The sequence below is a fragment of the Pithys albifrons genome, chromosome 16, assembly GCF_047495875.1.
Source record: "Pithys albifrons albifrons isolate INPA30051 chromosome 16, PitAlb_v1, whole genome shotgun sequence".
NCBI lineage: Eukaryota > Metazoa > Chordata > Aves > Passeriformes > Thamnophilidae > Pithys > Pithys albifrons.
The window spans coordinates 2884282-2905018 of record NC_092473.1 but is presented as its reverse complement, the minus strand read 5'-3'; the positions used below and the strand labels follow the sequence as shown (position 1 = coordinate 2905018).

Below are 20737 nucleotides of genomic sequence, written 5' to 3'. Positions count from 1 at the left end.
CCCCGGGACTACAGATCCCGGCATGCACCGCGCCGGAGCGACCCACCGCGGCTGGGGGTGGCGGAACGTACCAAGGGCCGCGAGAAGGGGGGACAGCGGGGACCCTGCCGGCAGGGGGTGCTGCGGAGGCACCGGGATGGGATGGGATGGGATGGCATGGCATGGCATGGGGTGGGGATTGGAGGCAATGGAGTGGGATGGGATGGGATGGCATGGCATGGCATGGCATGGCATGGGGATTGGAGGCAATGGAGTGGGATGGGATGGGATGGGAATGAGATCCAGATGGGATGGGAATTGGACAGAATAGGATGTGATAGGATGGGATGGAGATTGGAAGGGATGGAATGGAATTAGAGGAAATGGGATATGATGGGAATGGGTTGGAAATTGGAGGGAATGGCATGGCATGGCATGGCATGGCATGGCATGGCTGAGGATGGGGATTGGATGGGAACAGGCATGGCAATGAGGAGGGGGATTGGATGGGGATGGGAAGGGGATTGAAATGGGGATGGTGATGGCAATGTGGATGGGAATGGGGAGAGGGAGCAGCTGTACACAACCTGCACAGGGATGCCCAAGGGGATGTGTCCAGGGGCACAGCCTGCACAGGGATGCCCAAGGGGATGTGTCCAGGGGCACAGCCTGCACAGGGATGCCCAAGGGGATGTGTCCAGGGGCACAGCCTGCACAGGGATGCCCAGAGGGAGGTGTCCAGGGGCACAGCCTGCACAGGGATGCCCAGAGGGATGTGTCCAGGGGCACAGCCTGCACAGGGATGCCCAAGGGGATGTGTCCAGGGGCACAGCCTGCACAGGGATGCCCAAGGGGATGTGTCCAGGGGCACAGCCTGCACAGGGATGCCCAAGGGGATGTGTCCAGGGGCACAGCCTGCACAGGGATGCCCAAGGGGATGTGTCCAGGGGCACAGCCTGCACAGGGATGCCCAAGGGGATGTGTCCAGGGGCACAGCCTGCACAGGGATGCCCAAGGGGATGTGTCCAGGGGCACAGCCTGCACAGGGATGCCCAAGGGGATGTGTCCAGGGGCACAGCCTGCACAGGGATGCCCAAGGGGAGGTGTCCAGGGGCACAGCCTGCACAGGGATGCAGTGTGTCCATGCTGGGATGCAGGTGTGTGTGGAGCCTGCAGATCCTGTGGGCCAGCTGGGGCAGCCATGCTCCTCCCAGGAAGCTTGGCATGGGAATCCATTATCCCGGCCAGTTCCCAGAGGTGGGACCTGCTCCTGGCTGAGGCTCAAAGCCAGCAGCAGAAGAGGCCATCAGCCTCCCAGGCTGCAAGACCCTGTGACATTCCCATGAGGAAAACCTCTCCAGGGTTCCCCCCCTCACAGATAATCCACACAGGAAAACAAATGGAGGTGTGTGAGGTTCGGATGTGAGAGCAGGGAATGACGGGGCTGTCACACCATCCTGGGGGATGGCACGGAGGAAGAGGCACAAAAGAGCCACCAATGCCCCAGCAATGTCTCCTCTGGCACAAAGGAGCAGGGAAAAGCCACCCAGGCATGGCTGGTGAAGGGAGGCACCTTCCTTCAAACGTGCTGTAAAGGAGCTGGGGATCCGGATTCCCAGTGGTGGAGTTGGGAATCCCTGGGAGACATGAAGGAGCTGGCATGGCATGTGTGAAATCTCTCAAACTGGCTTAGGGAGCAGAGAAAAGGGCTGGGCCACAGGGAGGTGGGACAGGGCAGGGAGCAGAGCCTGCCAGGACGGGAGGATTTTGGGATAGCGCGTGAGCAACGGTGGGTGGACTTTGCTGGCTGTAAACACAGACTGAAACACACCCAGTGGGAGTAAGCAAACAATCCCGAGGGGAAGTGTCTGTCTGGATGGCTACTACCCTTGCAGCTGCTGTGGCCACCCTGAGCGGGCTGGAGGAGCTGGACAAGGCATGGAATGCTGTGGGAACGGGGACTGGGAGTGAGGGACCTTCTCATCTGCATCCCGTTGTGCAGCAGGGCTGGGAAGGACAGGGAAAAGCTTGGAATCAGCAACCAGTCCTGCTGGCCAACCACAAATCCAGGTACCCTGCACCTGGCACAGGGCAGCCTTGGCAGTAGCTGTGCCCACTGTGTCCCCCAGGATCCTGCTGACACCCACAGTGCCAGTGCCTCTTGCTTAACCCACCTCTCCCTGAAGGGGTTTCTCGTGACAGAAGTTGCACAGGAAGGGAGGGAGGGAGGGAGGGAGGGAGTCTGCTGACCCACACTCAGCTCCTGAGTGCTGGCCTGGTCTGGCTGTTCCCTGGCTGCACAACCACCAGCGATGCTCCTCGGGGCTGGGAATGAGCCCCTTGGCAGCAGAGGGGTGATGGGAACAGCTCGTGTGCCACCAGCAGCCCCACACCGAGCAGGGCGAACCCACAGCACCCCAAGGCCTCACTTTGCAGCTCATTTGGGGCTCAGTGCCAGAGTAGACCTGGCACAGGAAGGATCAGTGGTTCCATGTCCCCACGCCAGGCTGGGAATTAGTTGCCAGCTGGCAGCCAGCTGGCCATGAGCTTGGGGTGAAGCTGAGCCGTGTTTGTTGCACCAGGAGGCAGGATAAGGATGGGAATTTGCACATGGACAGAAGACAAGGGTCCTTCTCCCTTCTCTCTCACATCCTGAGCACCGGAGCCAACCCCTCCAAAGCTGCTCCCTGAGCTTTCTGGGAGAAAGAAACACACAATCCTAGAATGTTTTGGGTTGGAAGGGACCCTAAAGATCATTTATTTCCAGCCTCCAGCCCCACTCCCTCTGCCTCCACTGCAGAGAGTGCTGCCACACGGGGTAAGGGGCAAAGCCAAGGGCAGAGCCGGGTCCCACAGCACTGGGTGTTGGCCCTTGATGCAGGAAGGATTTTTGATTTTCACATTTTATAGATTTTAGGAACACAGTAACTGTAGTAAAGTAGATCTGGTGTGTTAATATTTCCAGCAGCTTGAGTTTAATGTCTTGCTATCGCTACCCCCTGTCCCAGAACAGGGAGCTCAAATTCCTTTGCTGTTTAGTCTCTTTTCAAGGTAGAAGATTGAAGAATATCAAAAGGAGACACAAACACAGGGCAGAGGGACCCAGAAGTCAGAACACTGGAAAAACTCCAGGAGCCCAAGGAAGAAGAGGACTGATGAAGAGGGGGGTCTCACCAACCCCAGACTCAATTCCTGAGGGGGGGAGGGGAGGGGAAGGTTGAACTGGAAATGTATAAAGTGATGATTGGACAGATCATATTATAAAAGCCTTGGAAATTAGAGCTTGCCCACACATGTGTCGATGTATTCCTGGGTGAGCCTGGGTGCTCATTAAACTCACTACCCCCTTATCTCCTACCAAAATTTGGCTTGGAGTCTTTTTTTACAGACTTTTCAGGCATCACTCTGCCCGGGAAGCTGCAGCAGGAGGGGTTTGTTCCTGCCCAACCTTCACCAGCGGGAAGGTCCCTCCCGGCCGCCCAGAGGAAGCCGTAGGGCCCCGAGGGGGTCGGTGCCATCTGGGAGGGCGAGGGCAGGGGCCCCGCAGGGCACTGCTCTGTAGGGTGTGTGTGACTGCTCACCACAACAAGCGCTGTGCCAGCGCCAGGCTCTGCCCTTCCGCCCCGAGCCCCAGAGCGGGCGGAGCTGGAGGGCAGCACCCCCAGCACCCCCAGCCCCTGTGCCCCAGCCCAGCCCACGGGCACACACAAAGGCAGGATATGGCACCACGGCCTCCTCTGGCCCTCGCAGGGGCCACTGCCAGCAGCAGGGCGAGGACAGAGGCACACTTGGGGCCAGCAGTAGGGATGCCCTGCCAGCCCACACCTGGGGGCCTGCGGCACCACAGGTGGGTCCTGGGGGCTGGAGGAGCAGCAGCCCCCCAGCCTGTGGCACCGTGCCAGCTGCAAGAGGCAGCTATAGCCCCACAAACCCCGGTGGTGCCACCTGAGTGGGTTTGGCACCTTCACCTCTGGCTTCCCTGAGGCTGTGTTTGTCCTCATCTTGGTGCTGCCAGCCCTGGGTTCTGCCTGCTCCAGGCTGAGGATGGAGAGGGAGGCCATGAAGGTGGGAGGCTCTCCGTGACAAGGGCATGAAAAGAATTCCACAGGGCAGAGGGAGCCTGACACTCCAGGTGCCCTCACGCTGTGAGGTCCAGCTGGGGAGGACCAGGGCGAAACTGGGGGAGAGCTCCTTCCCCTGGGACCCTCCAGAGCTGTAGGGGTGGCAAAGAGACCTCAGCTCCTGCACTGCCTTCCAGCTCAGCAATATCCATGCAGGAAAACCTGAGCCTGGAGCCATTCTCCAGCACAGCCTGGGGAAGAGCAGCAGGATAGAGGAGGGATCCTTCACACCCCTCCACAGAGCTCCAGCATGGTGAGGAGGCAAAGGAGCCAGGGGGACACCCACCCTCTCACTGCCACACGTTTCTCCAGCCACCACCACCTGCCCTTCAGGAGCCTCCTTGGACATCTCTGCTGGGGAGGCAGCTACAAGCACACCCGTGTAAACAAGGAAATATGTTTCCCAGCAAAGCTCCCAGTCACTGGAGCAGCTCATCCAAAGTCCAGCTGCTCAGGGGTTTATTACCCAGGGAAGCAAGTTGCTTTGTATCTGTTGTGCCTTGCCCAGAGCTGTCACTCACTTTGTTTGTCAGGTACATGTAGAACAACAAGGCTGAGGAGCCCTGGAGACTACCCAGTTACTCCTCACCAGAAGGAGTGGTGAGCTCATGAACTTTGCCTCCCTAAACACTGCCCTGCTCCAAAGGGCCTCCAACCCTTCCCAAAAGCCCTGCTGGGCCAGGCCCAACCCTTCTCCCTTCAAACACCAAACTGAGAGGTTGCTTTCTGATTAAAACAATCCTTCAGGAGCTTTGTTTTTCCAAATGTATTTACACCTTGCTGGCTACGGATCTCCCCTCGCCACTTCTTTTTGGGAGTTGTCTCAACCCTGTAAAACCAACCAGTCCCCTCCTGCTCTGTCCCACTGCCACCAGCATTCAGGTGCATCCTCACTTGGATTTAGGCAGTGACACACATAAAAGGAGGAAGAAAAGCCCTGAGCCCTGGAATAGAATCATAGAATGGATTGGGTTGGAAAAGACCTCCAAGATCATCAAGTCCAACCCTTGGTCCAACTCCAGTCCCTTTACCAGATCATGGCACTCAGTGCCACGGCCAAGCTCAGTTGAAAAACCTCCAGGGATGGGGAATCCACTCCCTCTCTGGGCAGCCCATTCCAATGCCTGAGCACTCTCTCTGCAAAGAATTTCTTTCTCATCTCCAACTTCAATTTCCCCTGGCAGAGCTTGAGCCCATCGTGCCCCCTTGTCCTATTGCTGAGTGCCTGGGAGAAGAGACCAACCCCCACCTGGCCAGAACTTCCCTTCAGGCAGTTCCAGACAGTGCTGAGGTCACCTCTGAGCCTCCTCTTCTCCAGGCTAAACACCCCCAGCTCCCTCAGCCTCTCCCCACAGCACTTGTGCTCCAGTCCCTTCTCCAGCCTTGTTGCTCTTCTCAGTTGGATTGAGAGAGACCTCTGAGATCACGAAGTCCAATCCTTGATCCAACCCCACTGTCACCATGGGCTGGTGATGACAGTGGGGTTGGATCAGGACATGGTGGATTCTCTGTCCCTGGAGGTGTTTAAGAGGACACTCAGTGCCACATCCAGTCCCTTCTCCAGCCTTGTTGCTCTTCTCTGGCCCTGCTCCAGCCCCTCAATCTCTTTCCTCAACTGAGGGGCCCAGAACTGAACACAACACTCAAGGTGTGGCCTCCCCAAGGCAGAGTCCAGGGGAAGGGTCACTGCCCTGGGCCTGCTGGCCACGCTAGTTTGGATCCAGGCCAGGATCCCATTGGCCTTCTTGGCCACCTCCAATTCTCCAAGGCCTGGAGTGCTCTGGTTACACATGGAAGGTGGTGACCAGCTTTGGACTATGCCAAAGCAATTTCTGTTGATGCAGTGGAGGCTGCAAACCTCACACGTCAAACGTGTGACCTCCCTGAGCTTCAGCCACTTAATCCTCACGGCTCAGAACACCTGCAGCTGCAGGAGGGGTCAGAGGTGTCAGCCAACAAACCCCTCGTGTGAGGACAAACCCCTCCAAACTGTAGGAAATGTCCCAGAATGCTCAGGGAAGGCAGAGGGGACTGGTGGTCTTAACAAGCCTCGCAGATCCAGTGCTTTCCATCATCTTTTCCCCTGATTTTCCCTGGCTTTAGTACCCACAGCTGCCCCACGGCGTGTCTGTGCCTGCTTATCCTTAGCAACACCACTGCCCGCCCTGCAGGGCCCCGGAGCTTTCATGTGCCACAAAGGAGCCTTTCACGGGGCAGGGACCCCCCGGCACCTTCCAGAACCTTCCCTGGTTGCCGGTTCTGCTTTCCCAGCACTCGGCAGCTGCGCCAGTAGAGCCCATGGACACGCCACGGCCCCGGGAAAAACGGCACCGGCAGGGGCTGGAGCACCCCCGGGGCCAAGGGGCTGCTGCGAGCCGAGTGGCGGCGGGCACAGCACCGCGGGGTTCGCCCGTTAGCGGCGGGGCCGAGGGGCCGCCCAGGGGCCCGCGAGGGTCACCCGTGAGTGGAGGGGCCGCCCCGGGGCCCGCGGGGGTCGCCCCTGAGTGGAGGGGCCGCCCCGGGGGTCACCCGTGAGTGGAGGGGCCGCCCCGGGGGTCACCCGTGAGTGGAGGGGCCGCCCCTGAGTGGAGGGGCCGCCCCGGGGCCCGCGGGGGTCGCCCCTGAGTGGAGGGGCCGCCCCGGGGCCCGCGGGGGTCGCCCCTGAGTGGAGGGGCCGCCCCGGGGCCCGCGGGGGTCGCCCCTGACTGGAGGGGCCGCCCCGGGGCCCGCGGGGGTCACCCGTTCCCGGCCCGGCCCCGCCGCACGTCAACAGGAAACCGCACGCGGTCCGACTGTAAACACCGCCCGCGCCCACGTGACCGCCGGCCCCGCCTCCGCCGCGCTGCCATTGGCTGTTGCGCCGTTGTTGACCATATACGGTCAGGAACCACCGAGCCGCGGGCGCTGATTGGTGGGCCTCGCGCGTCACTCAGCCCGCGCCGGCCGCTCGGCAAACAGCGCGGGGGCCGCTGGGAGTTGTGGTCCGGCCGGGGCGCGGTGGGCGCGGCGCAGGGGCGGGCACGGACTACAAGCCCCAGCGGCACCGCGCGGCCGGGCAGCACCGCCCCGCCCCGGGCGGCCGTGGGCGGGGCGGGGCGGGCGCCGTGAGTCAGTGCCCGGTAAACATTGGCGTGAGGCGCCGGCCCCGCCGTGCTGGCGGCGCCCTGAGGGCGGCGGGCGCCGCGGCCGCCGCCATGGACGAGCTCAAGCACCAGGTGATGATCAACCAGTTCGTGCTGGCGGCCGGATGCGCCGCCGACCAGGCCAAGCAGCTGCTGCAGGCGGCCCACTGGCAGTTCGAGGTGAGGCCGCCGCCCCGGGACCGGCGCCGGGCGGGCTCTCTGCGTGGGGCGCCGGCAGTGGTTGGGGTGGTGGGGCCGGTGCGCGGCCCTGCGGACACGCCGGGGCTCCCCCCGCGCCCGCCCACGCTTGGCGGGGCCGGGCCGGGCTCCCCGGGGGTGCCGCTCAGCGTGGGCGCCACGCGGGGCGGGGAGCGCGGGACACGCTGCGCGGGGGGAGCGCGGAGAGGCTGCGGGGACACCGAGCCCCCTCCCGGGCGCCGCACGGCCCGCCCCGGCCCTCCCGCGTGGCCGTGGGCTGGCAGAGCCCGGCGCAGCCTTCCCACGGCCCTGCCCAGCGGAGTTCCGAGCCCTCGGGCGGCCGTGGGAGAGGAGACTCTGTAGGTCAAAGCTTTCGTGGCTCCGGACGCCTTTTGCTCTCGCTTTTTGCGGGACACTCCGTGACATTGACAGGGGTTAACGCCGCGCGGGGGGCTCTGCCGGGGGCTCTGCGGCTCCGGAGGTGCCCCGAGCCGAAGCGAAGGGAGCCAAGAGCTGTGCCGCCAGCAAATTGCTTCCCAAATTGGATTTTCGCTTCCCTCCCGCAGCCCCGGCGGCACCGCAGGCTGGGGCTGATGGGTTTGACGCTAATGGCACCTCGGTAATTGAGGTGCCTGCGCCGCGATGCGCGGGCAGGGCTGAGTCAGGCGGGCAGTGCAGGCACCGGCCGTGCCGTCCCCGCGGGTGCCGGGCTCGGGGGCCGCTGCCAGAGGGAACGGCTGCCGGAGGGATCGGGATAAGGAGCGAGCTCGGCATCCCCAGATGCTCAGCCAGGCACCGCAAGCCGAGCCGTGCGTGGCCGGGGGCGCGGGGCGGGTTTGCGGGAATGCCGGGGAGGCCGAGCCGCGGCTCCACCGTGCCCGGTGAGCGCCGCGGCGTGGGATGCGCGGCGTGTGTAGCGTGCTCTGGGTTTGTTTACTAACACAGCCTGCCCGCCGGGACAGGCGGCACAGCCTCTCCCACCACCCCCGCGCCTGTCGCCGAAGAGCGGGGCAGGGATGACAAAAGTTGAACTTTCCTATCAGAAGGTTTTTTCTGCAGAACTTTGCCACCGTTTGGCGGGTTGCACAAGTACAAAGAGCCGCCTGCCGCCGGCCGGGCACTCACATGACTCAGAGGAAGCTGGGCTGTAAACAAACGCCGTGACCAGGAGCCGGTACCATGTTCGCACTCACTTTTGGTGCGACGGTCAGAGAATTCCCTTTGCAAAATGGCCGCTGGGCACGGCTCCTTCTGGGAGCACCTCCCGGCCGCCCCTGCCCGCCTCACTCCGAGCCCTTTGTTGTTCCAGTGCAGCGCCCCATTGCTGGCTGCTCTGTGTCTGCAAATCGGGGGAGTTCGGGCCAGTTCAGTAGTGTAAATTAATAGTCTGCTGCCACTCACGGTGCTGCTCCAGGGGCATGGTGGGAATGGGATCAGCCCCATTTGAACCCCGAGGATGTTCCTTCTGCCTGTAAGAGCGCTGTGGGCAGGGTGTTCTGCACAGGGGAGCTTGGTGGCACCCAGGGGCACAACAGCAGGAGTCGTGTTCTCCCAGCTCTGTGCCTCTGTCCTGGCCAGGGCTCTCCTGGCACCCACCTGCTCTGCTCAGGACCTTTCCTACGTGGGCACAGCCCTGCCCACTGCCTGTGGCAGCCCCTGGGGTGTGGGTTGTGGGCAGGAGGGAGAGGGAGGCTGCTGTGGAACACAGGCAGCTTCGGGGTGTGCTGCCTTGGGCCCACTTTCCTGGGCTCGTTGCTGCTTTGGGGCTGCTCAGGGGCCCTTGTGTGTGTGTGAGGATGCAATGGGGGCTGCACAGGGAGTTTGCTCTGTGTGATTCCAGCCCACCTGGAGTGTGGGGGCAAGGAACATGACCCAGGACAACAAGCAGGGCAGGAGATCAGGAAAACATTTGGGATATAGCCACCTTTGTGGTGTGAGCTGATGGGAGCCTGTACTAAACTCAGAGGCTTGACCATTTGCTTTGCATCCCCTTCATCCCTGTGGAACGGGGCAGTAGTGTGTGGGTCACCTCTCCTTCTCACTGTGACTCCACTCCTGTTGCTGGGCAGGTGTTTTCCTGTCGTGCCTGGTGCAGTTTGCAGCTCTGAGCCCTCTGGTGCTTCCAGGGATGGCTGCCGTGGGTGCCAGCGGAATGGCGGTGCCAGCCCAGCCCTCCAGCAGCTGGAACAGTGCCATGGCTGGTTGCAGGGGGAGGTTTACAGGCCTAAGAAAGCAGCTTGGAGTGTCTCTAGTCCCTCCAGGGCCGCAGATGCTGGCATTTTGGGAGAAGCCAGAGAGAGCAGCAGGTACCTCCTCCATGGCTGGAGCCCAGCATGCTGCCAGGCAGAGTTTGCAGAGTCTCACATGGGGCTGAGCAATGCATCAGGCTCCTCCTCAGGTGGAAAGGTACTGCTCAGCTTTTTTATGTGCTTATTGCCCCTGGGGCTGCTTGGGAAGGATAAGAAAAAATCTGCTTTTTAAAAAGCCACCCGTTCCTTCTCTTCCTCATGTGTCTCTGTTCAGAGCAGTGAGGTTGTGTGTGGGGAACAAGAGAACGAGCAGGTATCTGGCTCTGCTTGCTGTGCCTATGGTTGGATTTCCACTTCCTCTTCTGTATTTATGTCTTACTGAGCCCCTTCCTTTGTGGCTCAGGTTCAGAGTGCTCCCCCAGGGCTGCTCCAGCACCAGAGGCTCCGTGCTGCTGGGACCTGTGCTGGCAGCAGGTACAGCACACACTTCCAACCACCCTCCCTCTGACTGGGTCACCACTTTCGGAATGCTGGCAGGGTCTCTTTGTGATCAACCTCCTGGGTTTGCATCCTGGGGGGACACAGCTGCCTGGTCACCTGCTGAGCATGGCCAGGCCATGAGTGCAGGGCTGCCCTGCTCCCACTCACACCGGAGTGACCCAGGAGACAGGGGCTCAAGCAGAGGAGCCTTAATTGGCTTTGCTGTTGCACCAGTCACCACAGCACCTGTGACGCTGGCTGAAGACCAGGTGGCACCAGCAGCTTTGGTTACATATGTGTCCCTGGCACCCTGTGCCACCGAGGAGGTGGGCGTGGAGTCCCTCTCCTGCTGGGCTGGAGCTTTGCAGGTCCTGGGTCCTTTGGGAGGTGGGCATTGTGCTGGGCAGAGGGGTTGGTGCTGCCATGCTTGGAGAGGGGCAGATGGAGGGGAGGAGACAGTGTGTTAGAGAGAGGGGCCTGCCCTGGTGGGGTGTTTCCTCTGCCCAGTCACAGCTGTCATCGCAGTGTGGGCAGCTCAGGGGGGCAGCAGGGACCTGCTCTGCCCTGTCTGCCACTGGCACAGTCTGAGATATGAGGCCACTTGGAAGACAGGAGCACAGAGCAGATTGAATCAGCTTATGGTGCTGGCTGTGCCCACACCTCTGCCTGTGCTTCCTGCCTACTGTTCCCCCAGTTCTTATCAGGATCTGTGGGAGCGATAGGGCCTGTGGGTGTTGACATCAGACCTCACCCAGGACGAAGGGTAGTGCAGTGATGGGGGTTTCACTGCCTCACAAGTGTCTCTGCTGGACATTTCCCGGGTTCATAGCCATGTGCTGGCCTGTTCAGAGCTCTCTCCAGGGCCACAGACCCCATTCCTGCTGTGTGGCCATCGCTGAGATCCAGCAAGTCCTGCCTGTGGGTGCCGAGGGCTCCGAGTTCCCAGCCTGGCTGGGTGCAGGGTTCAGGTGTGTTATTAACTGCAGCTATTGCAGGGAAGAGCCCTGCCAGCCCAGCTATTGCACGCTCCCCCCGAGGTCTGGGAGCTGCCAGACTGTGCAGCAGAAATTGCTTCCCCCACCCAGGTCTGGATCATTGTTTGCAGATACTGCTCTGGCTGCCACCTGGCCGTGCCAATAGTCTTCTGCTGTTTAGCCAGGAAACCATAAAACCCTTTGCCTTCCCAGGGCCTGCCAGCCTGGGTGTTTGGGGCAGAATCAGTTTTCCACTGGAACACTGAGCTGAGCTGACTCGCTGTCATTCATCCTGGCTCTGGGAATGGCACAGGAGCATATGGGCACTGGGATGAGGAGCATGTGGTGGTACAACTGTGCCTGCTGCAGCTGGGTGGGGTTTGGTATAACCTCCCTCTCCTTTTTCCAGGCTTTTCTGCATTTTTTTCTCCCCCCAGCAGCTTGGGTAACCCCAGTCACTGGCTTGCAGGAAGGGAGCAAAGTCTCAGTGGTGAGGCAGCACCTGGCCACAGCCCTGCCTCTCACTGCCCGGCCTGGAGAGCTGCAGGCCCTGGGGAGAGGGCTGAATGGGATGCGTGGGGGCTTTTCCTGCAACCAGAACTGAATCCAAACCAGTTCTCCAACATTTCCATTAAGTCTGATCTGCAGCTGAATCAAAACATTGTTTTCTAGCCTGACTGGGTTAAAGCCTGGCACAGAACAGGACTCAGCTTTACTGTCATGGAATCAGAATAGTTTGGGTTGGAAGAGACCTTGAGGATTATCTCATTCCAACCCCCTGCTGTGGACAGGCACACCTTCTGCTATCCCAGGCTACTCCAAGCCCCATCCTGGCCTTGAACATTCCCAGGGATGGGGCAGCCACAGCTTCTCTGGACAAGCTGTGCCAGGGCCTGCCCACCCTCTGAGGGAACAACTTCTTTCACTGTTCCTGCACCCCCAGAGCTCCTCTCCTCCACCCCTGGGCTGTGTGGCTGCTCTCTTGGCCATCCTGCCCCCTCCATTCCTGCAACCCTCGTTGTCCTCCACATGCCTGTGGCATGTGACGTATTTACCAGACTGTTACTGGTTTTGATGGAAGCCAACCAGAACGATGTCAGTCATCACCGTGCCCCACCTGTGACTGAACTGGAAATGCTGTGTTGTATGGAGTGGGCACCTGCTGCAGCCCCTGCCCTGGGGATCTCCTGGTGGGAATATGGTGATCTTGGTCATGTCCTGTTAAGGACACACATCTGACTGGTTCCTGCTGAGATTGGTTTGCTTTCCCTCCTCTCCCTGCACACCGTGGTTGCAGACCATGACTGTGACCTGTGAAATGCCTGCCAGGGTCTGCTCCAGCAGTGGCTGCTTCTGTGAGGGTACAAATACACGTTGCTGCCACCTGCCCTGGTGGGAGCAGATGGCAGGCGTGGGTCCCTGCCTGGGGATAGGGAGCAGCTGTGCCCAGCACCCTCCTGCATGGGCAGGGGCTGTGGGCATGGTCAGCCCTTCAGGGCCTGTTTTTACATCACCTTTGGGGGCTCTCAAAGCCCTGCTGTTGCGTGCAGGGGTGAGGTGGGTGCCCACTTTGCGTGCTGGTGGTAACATCATCTTCCTTTTTTCCTTCTTCCTTTCAGACTGCTCTCAGTGCTTTTTTCCAAGAAACTAACATCCCCTACAGCCACCACCATCAGATGGTAAGTGCTTTCCCAGCTCCCCAGGGCACAGCACCAGCTGGCGGGCGCCTCAGCCTGTGCTGTGCTGTGTCCAGCTCGCTGCTTCCCAGCTCCAGGAGTGCAGGCAGGGAAGTCTGACCAGGCACTGCCAGACCTGCCTGCCAGGGGAGGTTTTCCTGGAGAGCAGCTGGTGCTCCATAGTGGGACAGCAGGTCTGGGAGTGTCCTTAGAGCCCTGCAGAGGGGTTGGGGCTGCATCTCCGGGAGGGATGGTCTGATGGAGGATATTTTGGGCATGGCCAGTGGTCCAGACCAGTCCCAGCATGACAGACAGAACCTGGAGGAGCCTGAAGCACTGATCTGTGTAAATGGTGCTTCCCACTATGCAGCAGCTACACAAAGGAGTCCTTGTGTGCTCACTGGAGTGTGCAAACCCCGTAGCCTCACCGGATCATGCCTCTGGAAGGGTGTAAACACGGAGAGCGTGGGTGCTGCCTGCTCTGCTCTCTGCCAGCTGTCCCCAGACTCAGCCCCTCAGCTCTTGTGCCCTGGCAGCCCATAATCTGCTTGGACAGATGTGTCTTAGGGATTTACTGGCTGCTGTGGCCTCATTTGACTCTACAGGACAATTGGGGATTTGGAGCATGCGGAGGAAGCGCCCAACAGGGACAGAACATGCCCAGTCTCCCATGGGGTGGGAGCTGAGCTTGAGCTGTGTGCCCACTGAGCTGGAAAGCTGCAGGCACAGGGTGGCATCAGTGGGCTGTGGAGCACAGAGAGTCCCTGACTTGGGTGGGTACATGAGTGGGCACCATGGGTCCTGTCTGGGCTGACAGGAGCTCTCACCACAGCACTGGACTTTGGACCCTTCAATAGCAGCACCATCAGCAGAGCATGGGTCGGGGGCTCCCTGTGCCACAGCAGTGGGAGCACAGGGGTCTCTGTGCCCTGGTGGGAGGCAGAAAATGGAGGCCCCTCCCTAAAGCAGATAATAATGCGAAGGATCAAAGGACATCACAGGACAAACCAGTGTCGGTTTAGGTAGAATAGCCCTTTATTGATACACTGCAAGCAGTTTATATAGGGTCAAAGCTACATGCTAATTGGCTCTAGTAATTTTCACACCATAAAGCAACATTTCTAACTGGTTCTATTCCATATCTCACAAGTCCAGTGTTTTGGTCAAACATCCTAACGGTTCCCAGGTGAATCTCAAGAGTCCTGTGAGAAACTTTCAAGAGTTCTTGTGTGAAAGTCTGGGGAGTTGCTGTATGAACTCCTGGGGAGTGACTTCTTTACCACTCAGCAGCAGCTGTGCCTTTGTTTATTCTTTGCTGGTAGCTGGTTCAGTCTCACAGAGTCCATACACTCTGGGTCGCTCACATGGCCATTTGCTGTAAGAAATCCCTCTACACCTCCCCACCTGACACCGTGTCTCCTTCCCACAGATGTGCACTCCCGCCAACACACCGGCCACGCCGCCCAACTTCCCCGACGCCCTCACCATGTTCTCCCGCCTCAAGGCTTCCGAGAGCTTCAACAGCAGCAGCCCCGTGGCCTCCATGGCGACGTCCCCGCCGCCCCCGGCCCCGCCGCTGCCCCAGCACGGCGCCTTCAGCCCCGCCTGGCCCACGGCGTCTCCCCCCGGCCAGCAGCACAGCACGTGGACTCCGGCCGCGCCGGCGCAGCCCGCGGGCTGGCCCGCCGCCGTCTCCCAGCAGGCCACCGTGGAACAGAAGGCCAACGTGACCATGGAGGCAGAGAGATGAGGCTGCGGTGGAGAGCGAACGCGGCGGGGACCCCTGCCTATAAATATATTTTTTTTTTTCCTCCCCCCCTCCCCAAAGAGGAGAGGAACTCTGCTGCCAGGGCGTCTGGCAGCCGCCGAGACACACGAGCAAATAGCTGCCTTGCATGGGTTTGGTTTGAAGTAGTTTGTACTTGTTCTCGAGCTGAGTGAAGCTCCCCAGAGACAGCGGGAGGCTGCGTGGGACCGGTGCCTGGGACCCTGCCGCTGCCAGACTCTCGGGAGGGAGCACCCCCTCCTCTCTTGGGACACCGGAGTTTGCATGCCAGTGACATTCACAGAGGAGGTCCCTTCTTCAGGGTCCCCTGGGCCACCCCACTAGGCAGAGTGGGTTGTGCCTGAGTGTTTCCCTCCTTCCCTTGGTCCTGCTCGACTGGGTGGGGACAGACACCCCACGAGGCTTGTTTTTTGTAAGGGGTGGAGAGAGCAAGGGCTGTTGCTGCCCCACCACAGCTCCACCCCACACGCACCATCCTCTGGTGAGCAGGGCTGGGGAACTCTGGCTCCTGGGGAGGCGTCTGGCCCCTCACCCCGCCCTGGATGGGGAGCAGGGGGTGAGCCACGGTGGCCCGGCTGGGCCAGCACACCCTCCCCTGGACCTCCTGGGCTGGGGTTTGCCCGAGGGCTGATTTGCATGACACAGTGTAACCCTAGAGACTGGGATCGTTTTTAACCCCTCTGTTCTTTTCTCCCGGCGGCTGGAAGTCTCTCCCGGGTGCGCCGCAGCCGCTTGCAATACACGCTCTTTGCTTTGAGCCCGGTGTCTTTGCTTCCTTCGCAGCAGGGCACGGCTGCCCTGGGCCCACAGCGGGAGATCCCCTCTCCCAGTGGCTCTGTGTGTCCAAGCCGGGGCTGGCTGCACCTCCAGCTGTCCAAACACCCTGTTCCAGCTGTACAGTGACACCACGTGTCTTTGGGCAGGTGCATCTGGTGCTCAGCCCCAGCAGGAGCCAGCCCAGCTCTGCCCACAGCCCCACCACATCAGCTGTGGTGTGAGATGCCACCAGGGCTGTGCTGAGCCCTCAGCTCCCCTTGTGACACCCATAGGTCCTGATGTCCTGCCCTGACCTGTCCCCTCTTCACCAGGTCCCGTGGAGGTCGCTGTCCCTGTGGGGCCCCCTCTTCCAGCAAGGCTGTATCCCTGCATCTCTGTGCTCACCAGTCAATAATTAATTTGAATCTCTTATTTGTGTTGCTAAAATAAACAGTGTAAGAGTGATGGTTTCACCCAGGCTGCCTCTTGGGACAGCCTTGGCAGAGCCTGGAGCAGTGGCTGGAGCTGGAGCTGGCCCCTGAGATCTTCCCTGCATGGAGTTGTGCTGGAGCTGCACCTCCAGTCCTGCCCCACTGAATGGAGTGGGCCAAACTGGTGGCATTGGAGTGAGCCATGGCTGCACACATTGTGTTCCAACTCTGGTGGCCTGAGCACATCAAGGCCAGAGTGGAGCCCTGCTGGAGTGGGGATGGTCTGAGGCAGGGGGTGTGCAGCACAGAGCCCACCCAGGGGACACACAGGAGGGATTTGTCCCCAGCCTTGAAGGGAGACAACTGCCTGTGAAACACCATAGAGAGCTGAGTGGTGGGGAAAGGGAAGCTGCCTGTGACTGTCCCAGGGCCACCAGGAGCCATAGGATGGAAGATCAAGTACCAGACCATAGACCTGGACATCTGACTGATCAGAGAGAGCTCAGGGGGACATGGCACAGTCCAAATATGTCATGCTGGTTGCTCCATATGTCTCCAGGAGGCCCCCCCAGGGACTGAGCAGGAGAGGCAGCAGAGGAGGGAGCATCTGTACAGCCTGCGGTGTTACCCCACTGGAATGGGCAGCTACCAGAGCAGTGTGGCCCCACCTCCACGAGGCCTGGCAGCACAGCCCCGGTGCCCCTGCCCCTCCCCAGCCCCCCATGACATTTTGCAGCTCTGTGGCCAGCCCAGATACCTGTGCAGTTTGCCACCAGCCTCTGAGGAGCCCGTCTTGGTCCACGTGGCAGCACCTGTGATGCAGAAGGACAAACAGCCTTACATGGGGATGGGGCATGACAGCCCTAGGAGCCCCTCAAGAAGTGCTGAGCAGCAGGCTGAGCCCACATGGCAGGGCTGGTGGCCAGGGCACACCCAGGATAGACATCCACCTGAGAATGGGAAAATGTAGTGGCTGTTTTATCTGAGAATGTGGCACATCTCTGTGGTGTGCCAGGAACAGGGCTGGAGGATCTTCATGGCTTCAGTGTGAGAAGCAGATATTTAGCACAGACAGCCATGCCCTGCAGACTCCCAGCCCTGCCACCACCCCATGTGCCTTTGCTTGTTCACCCCAAGCCCTGCTATGGCAGCACCTTGTTCGTAGCTGGGTGCTCCACCATCCCAGGAGGCTCCACGTGTCCCCCCAGCCCTCCGCTGTGCCTCCTTGGAGCCACCCACATTGTTTGTCTCCAACTCCACCAGCATGGCATGGCCATAAAATCCTGGCACGCTGAGCTGCTTCGGAGTGGGGATGTGCCAAGCCTGGGCAATCCTGTATGAGCCTGGTTCAGGTACCAGCCATGGCACCAGTGGCTCCTGAGCCAAGCCCAGGGCTGTGCTCACCTGCATGTCCTCGGTGTCACCCCACAGCTTCCTGCAGCCTCCTGCACTGCTCCTGCAGCTGGTCTGGCACCTCTCTGCCAAAATCCAGCCCCTGAGGAGGACACGTGGCCCTGGTGAAACAGTGGCTGCAGGACCCAGGCAAGGCAGGGAGGTGAGCTTATGAGTGACCCCAGAGCACAGCTAGTATGGACATCCTGAGAGAGGCCTCAGTGTGTCCCTGGCAAGCGGGATGTGGGATTGCAGCCCACAGGCCCTTGGGCAGCACCCCCCGAGAGCCAGGCATGGGATGGGCACTTTCTCCAGCCTGCAGATGCTTCATCTCACACAACGTTCTTCAGATGGGCATCCTCCAGATCCCCAAGTTGGCTGAAAACAGGCACCAAAGCTTGGCTCCAGGCAATGCTGGCTCCTGCAGGTCTCCAGCACAGTGCTGTCCCAAACCCAGGTGGCTTTATGGCTGTGGAGACCCCCTGGCACTGCTGACAGGCCCTGGGCATGGCCAGCACGGGGGTGCCACAGAGGGCAGTGACCATATCCCCACCAGCCATGCCAAGGCATGGGGCAGAAGGACAAGGGGGCTGCAGTGACTTGGAGACCTGGATGAACTGGCTGAGTGTGGCCTTGCCATTCACCTGGCAAAGGTCTGGTGGCACAGCCCCGCATGGCAGCCTGGCATGACAGAGATGTGAGTGCTCGCTGAGGTCTCGTGGTGGCTGACACAGGTCCCCATGGCTTTGTGCTGCTCCAGCAGCCATCCCAGCCTGTGGGGGGCTTTGTGGGCCAGCATCTGTGAGGCTGCAGCCCAAGCTCCCAGCCAGAGAGTTTCTGCAACTGAACAGCCCTCAAGATTTCGGGGAGGGGGAAGAGTCTCAGCCATTTCAGAGCTGAGGGGCATTGCCAGCACCCAGGAGCCTGCAGCACTTTGCAAGCAGACACCCCACAGAGAGGGCTCCAGTGCAGCTCCCAAACCATCTCCACCTGTGACCGGGAGAGAACTCGACCCTTCCACCCTGCTCCAGGAGGAGCACTGGCATAGGGAGGGAGACCAAACCTTGCCACCCCAGTGCCATCCCATGCCCAGCCCTGTGGGTCTCCCAGGGCCTCAAAATCTAGAGGGTAAAATCCTTCTGGCACTGCAAGTGCAACAAGAGCAGTGGAGTAACTGGGACAGTGGGATACCCAGGGAGGGATGTCTGCTCCAGTGGCTGGGAGGGTGACATGGACCCTGCCAGAAGAACCTTGCAAGGCCAGATGCTTGCCCAGACAGGTCAGTGCAGCCAGGGCAGCCCTCAGGAGGCTTCAGTGAATTTTCCATAAGGATTTGCCAAAGATCCTAATCCCTGTCACCCCATGCACCCTTGCCATCCGTGCAGGTACCCAGGGAGCCCAAATCCTCTGCCAGGAGCTCTTCAGTAACCGTCCCAGCTCTGTGCATGCACCTCCTGGAAATGATCCTGCAGGAGCTGCAGCTGGAAGCCCTCAACAGCAGTTTTCAGGTGGTGATCATCTGCAGCATGCTTGTGACCTGAGGAACACAGATTTGATTGGGGATGCTGGGTCCCCACAGGCAGGGGGATGTGGAAAGAAGGGAAGGTAAACAGTGTGCAGAGAAGACAAGTTTGGAGATGTTTCTCTGGGGCCCACAGGGCTGCCACAGCATCAGTCACATCTACCCAGCCCATGGTCATGCCAATGGACCTCCCTCAAAATGAAGTGGAAGATGTCCAAAGGCTTGTCTGGGGAGGTTGTAATGGCCCAGCCCTGGCAGTGTTCAAAGCCACGTTTGGGATAAATAAGGTGTTGAGCAACCTGGTCTAGTGGGAGGTGTCCCTGCCCATAGGACAAGATGATCTTTGAGGTCCCTTCCATAACATTCTAACATTGTATGATTCCTCACCCTGGCAAAGTGCTGCCAGTGTTTCCCTTTGCTCTGGGGTTGTGCTCAAAGCCAAGGTCACAACGTGTGAGATGGGACTGGCCTGGGGCTGTCGGGTCTCACCAGGAGTGAAGAAGTGCTGGGTTTGCTGTGGGCCAGCCCGTGCTGCCTGTGGAGAAGACGACAGGACACAGGGCCACCACAGCTCATTCTTGCATTGCAGTGTGTGAGTGAGGCAGGTGTTTCTGATGTTACCTACAGCATTTCCCACTCGAGAGTCTAAACTTGCACTTGTGCTGTGGCAGTGTCTCCCACGTGGTCCTGCCTTGACAGGGGGACAGCCTGCCTGAGAGGTGGCACTGCTGTCACCTGCAGCTCAGCCACTGGTGCACAGGGAAGTGAGGAGAGGAGGAACCTGCCAGGGATGCTGCTGTCCCTGCCAGGGATGCTGCTGTCCCTCCAGGGGTGCTGCTGTCCCTGCCCGGGATGTTGCTGTTCTCCCAGGGATGCTGCTGTCCCTCCAGGGACTCTGCTGTCCTTCCCAGGGATGCTGCTGTCCCTCCCGGGGTGCTGCTGTCCCTCCAGGGGTGCTGCTGTCCCTCCCAGGGGTGCTGCTGTCCCTCCCAGGGGTGCTGCTGTCCCTCCCAGGGGTGCTGCTGTCCTTCCCAGGGATGTTGCTGTTCTCCCAGGGATGCTGCTGTCTCTGTCAGGGGTGCTGCTGTCCCTCCCAGGGATGCTGCTGTCCCTGTCAGGGATGCTGCTGTCCCTCCCAGGGAAGTGTGTGCTCCAGCCCCCGGGGCAGGATGGAACTCAACAGACCTAAACCTTGGAGCTGGAGCCCCAGGGGCAGGTGAGAAGTGACTAAAAGCACCTGCAACTCGGTTAAAATACCGCCCTTCAGTCCCCGCTCTGGAGCTGGGCCCACTGGAGCCAGGAAGATGCCCCAGCACTGTCCCAGGCTCCCTGATCCTGGAGCAGCAGGTGCCACGCCATGGATGTGTCACTGTGCAGGGCAGGACCGTGTGTGGCACCACAGGGGACAGGTGGGACACTGCACAGGGCACAGCACGATGGGGCAGGTCAGAGCATGGGCAGGACACTGTGAGGGATAGGGTGGCACCAGGGTAGGGCATCTGTGGGGCATGGACTGGGACACCTTGTGGGGCAGGGTGTGTGTGTGGGGCAGGAAATGGGGGGGCAGGGTGTGTGTGGGGCAGGGGGTCTGTGGGGCAGTGGAGGGGGGGGAGAAGGGGGGGAGTGTGGGGCAGGGGTGGGATGTGTGGGGCAGGGGTGGGATGTGTGGGGCAGGGGTGGGGTGTGTGGGGCAGGACTGTCCCACCTGGGGAAGGGAAGGCTCTGGGGAGAGCCCAGAACCTCTTCCAGTGCCTGGAGGGGCTCCAGGAGAGATGGGGAGGGATTTTGGATAAGGGCCTGGAGGGACAGGACAAAAGGGAACATCTTGGGACCGAGATGGGAAATTTAGGTGAGATACACGAAAGGATACAAAAGCCTAAAGGGGCTGCAGGAGAGCTGGAGAGGGACTGGGGACAAGGGATGGAGTGACAGGACAAGGGGGAATGGCTTCCCGCTGCCAGGACAGGGTTAGATGGGATACTGGAAAGAAATTCCTCCCAATGAGGGTGGGCAGGCCCTGGCACAGGGTGCCCAGAGCAGCTGTGCCTGCC

At 60.4% G+C, this 20737-nt stretch overlaps 1 protein-coding gene across 1 annotated transcript; it reads left to right on the top strand.

The window, feature by feature from the left end:
- The first annotated feature begins 7206 nt into the window (after positions 1–7206).
- Positions 7207–15342, top strand: UBALD1 (UBA like domain containing 1). The gene is made up of 3 exons (XM_071570993.1): positions 7207–7402; positions 12743–12802; positions 14229–15342. The coding sequence occupies exons 1-3, from the start codon at positions 7295–7297 to the stop codon at positions 14547–14549; spliced, it is 489 nt and encodes a 162-aa protein (XP_071427094.1). The 5' UTR covers positions 7207–7294; the 3' UTR covers positions 14550–15342.
- Positions 15343–20737: the final 5395 nt, after the last annotated feature.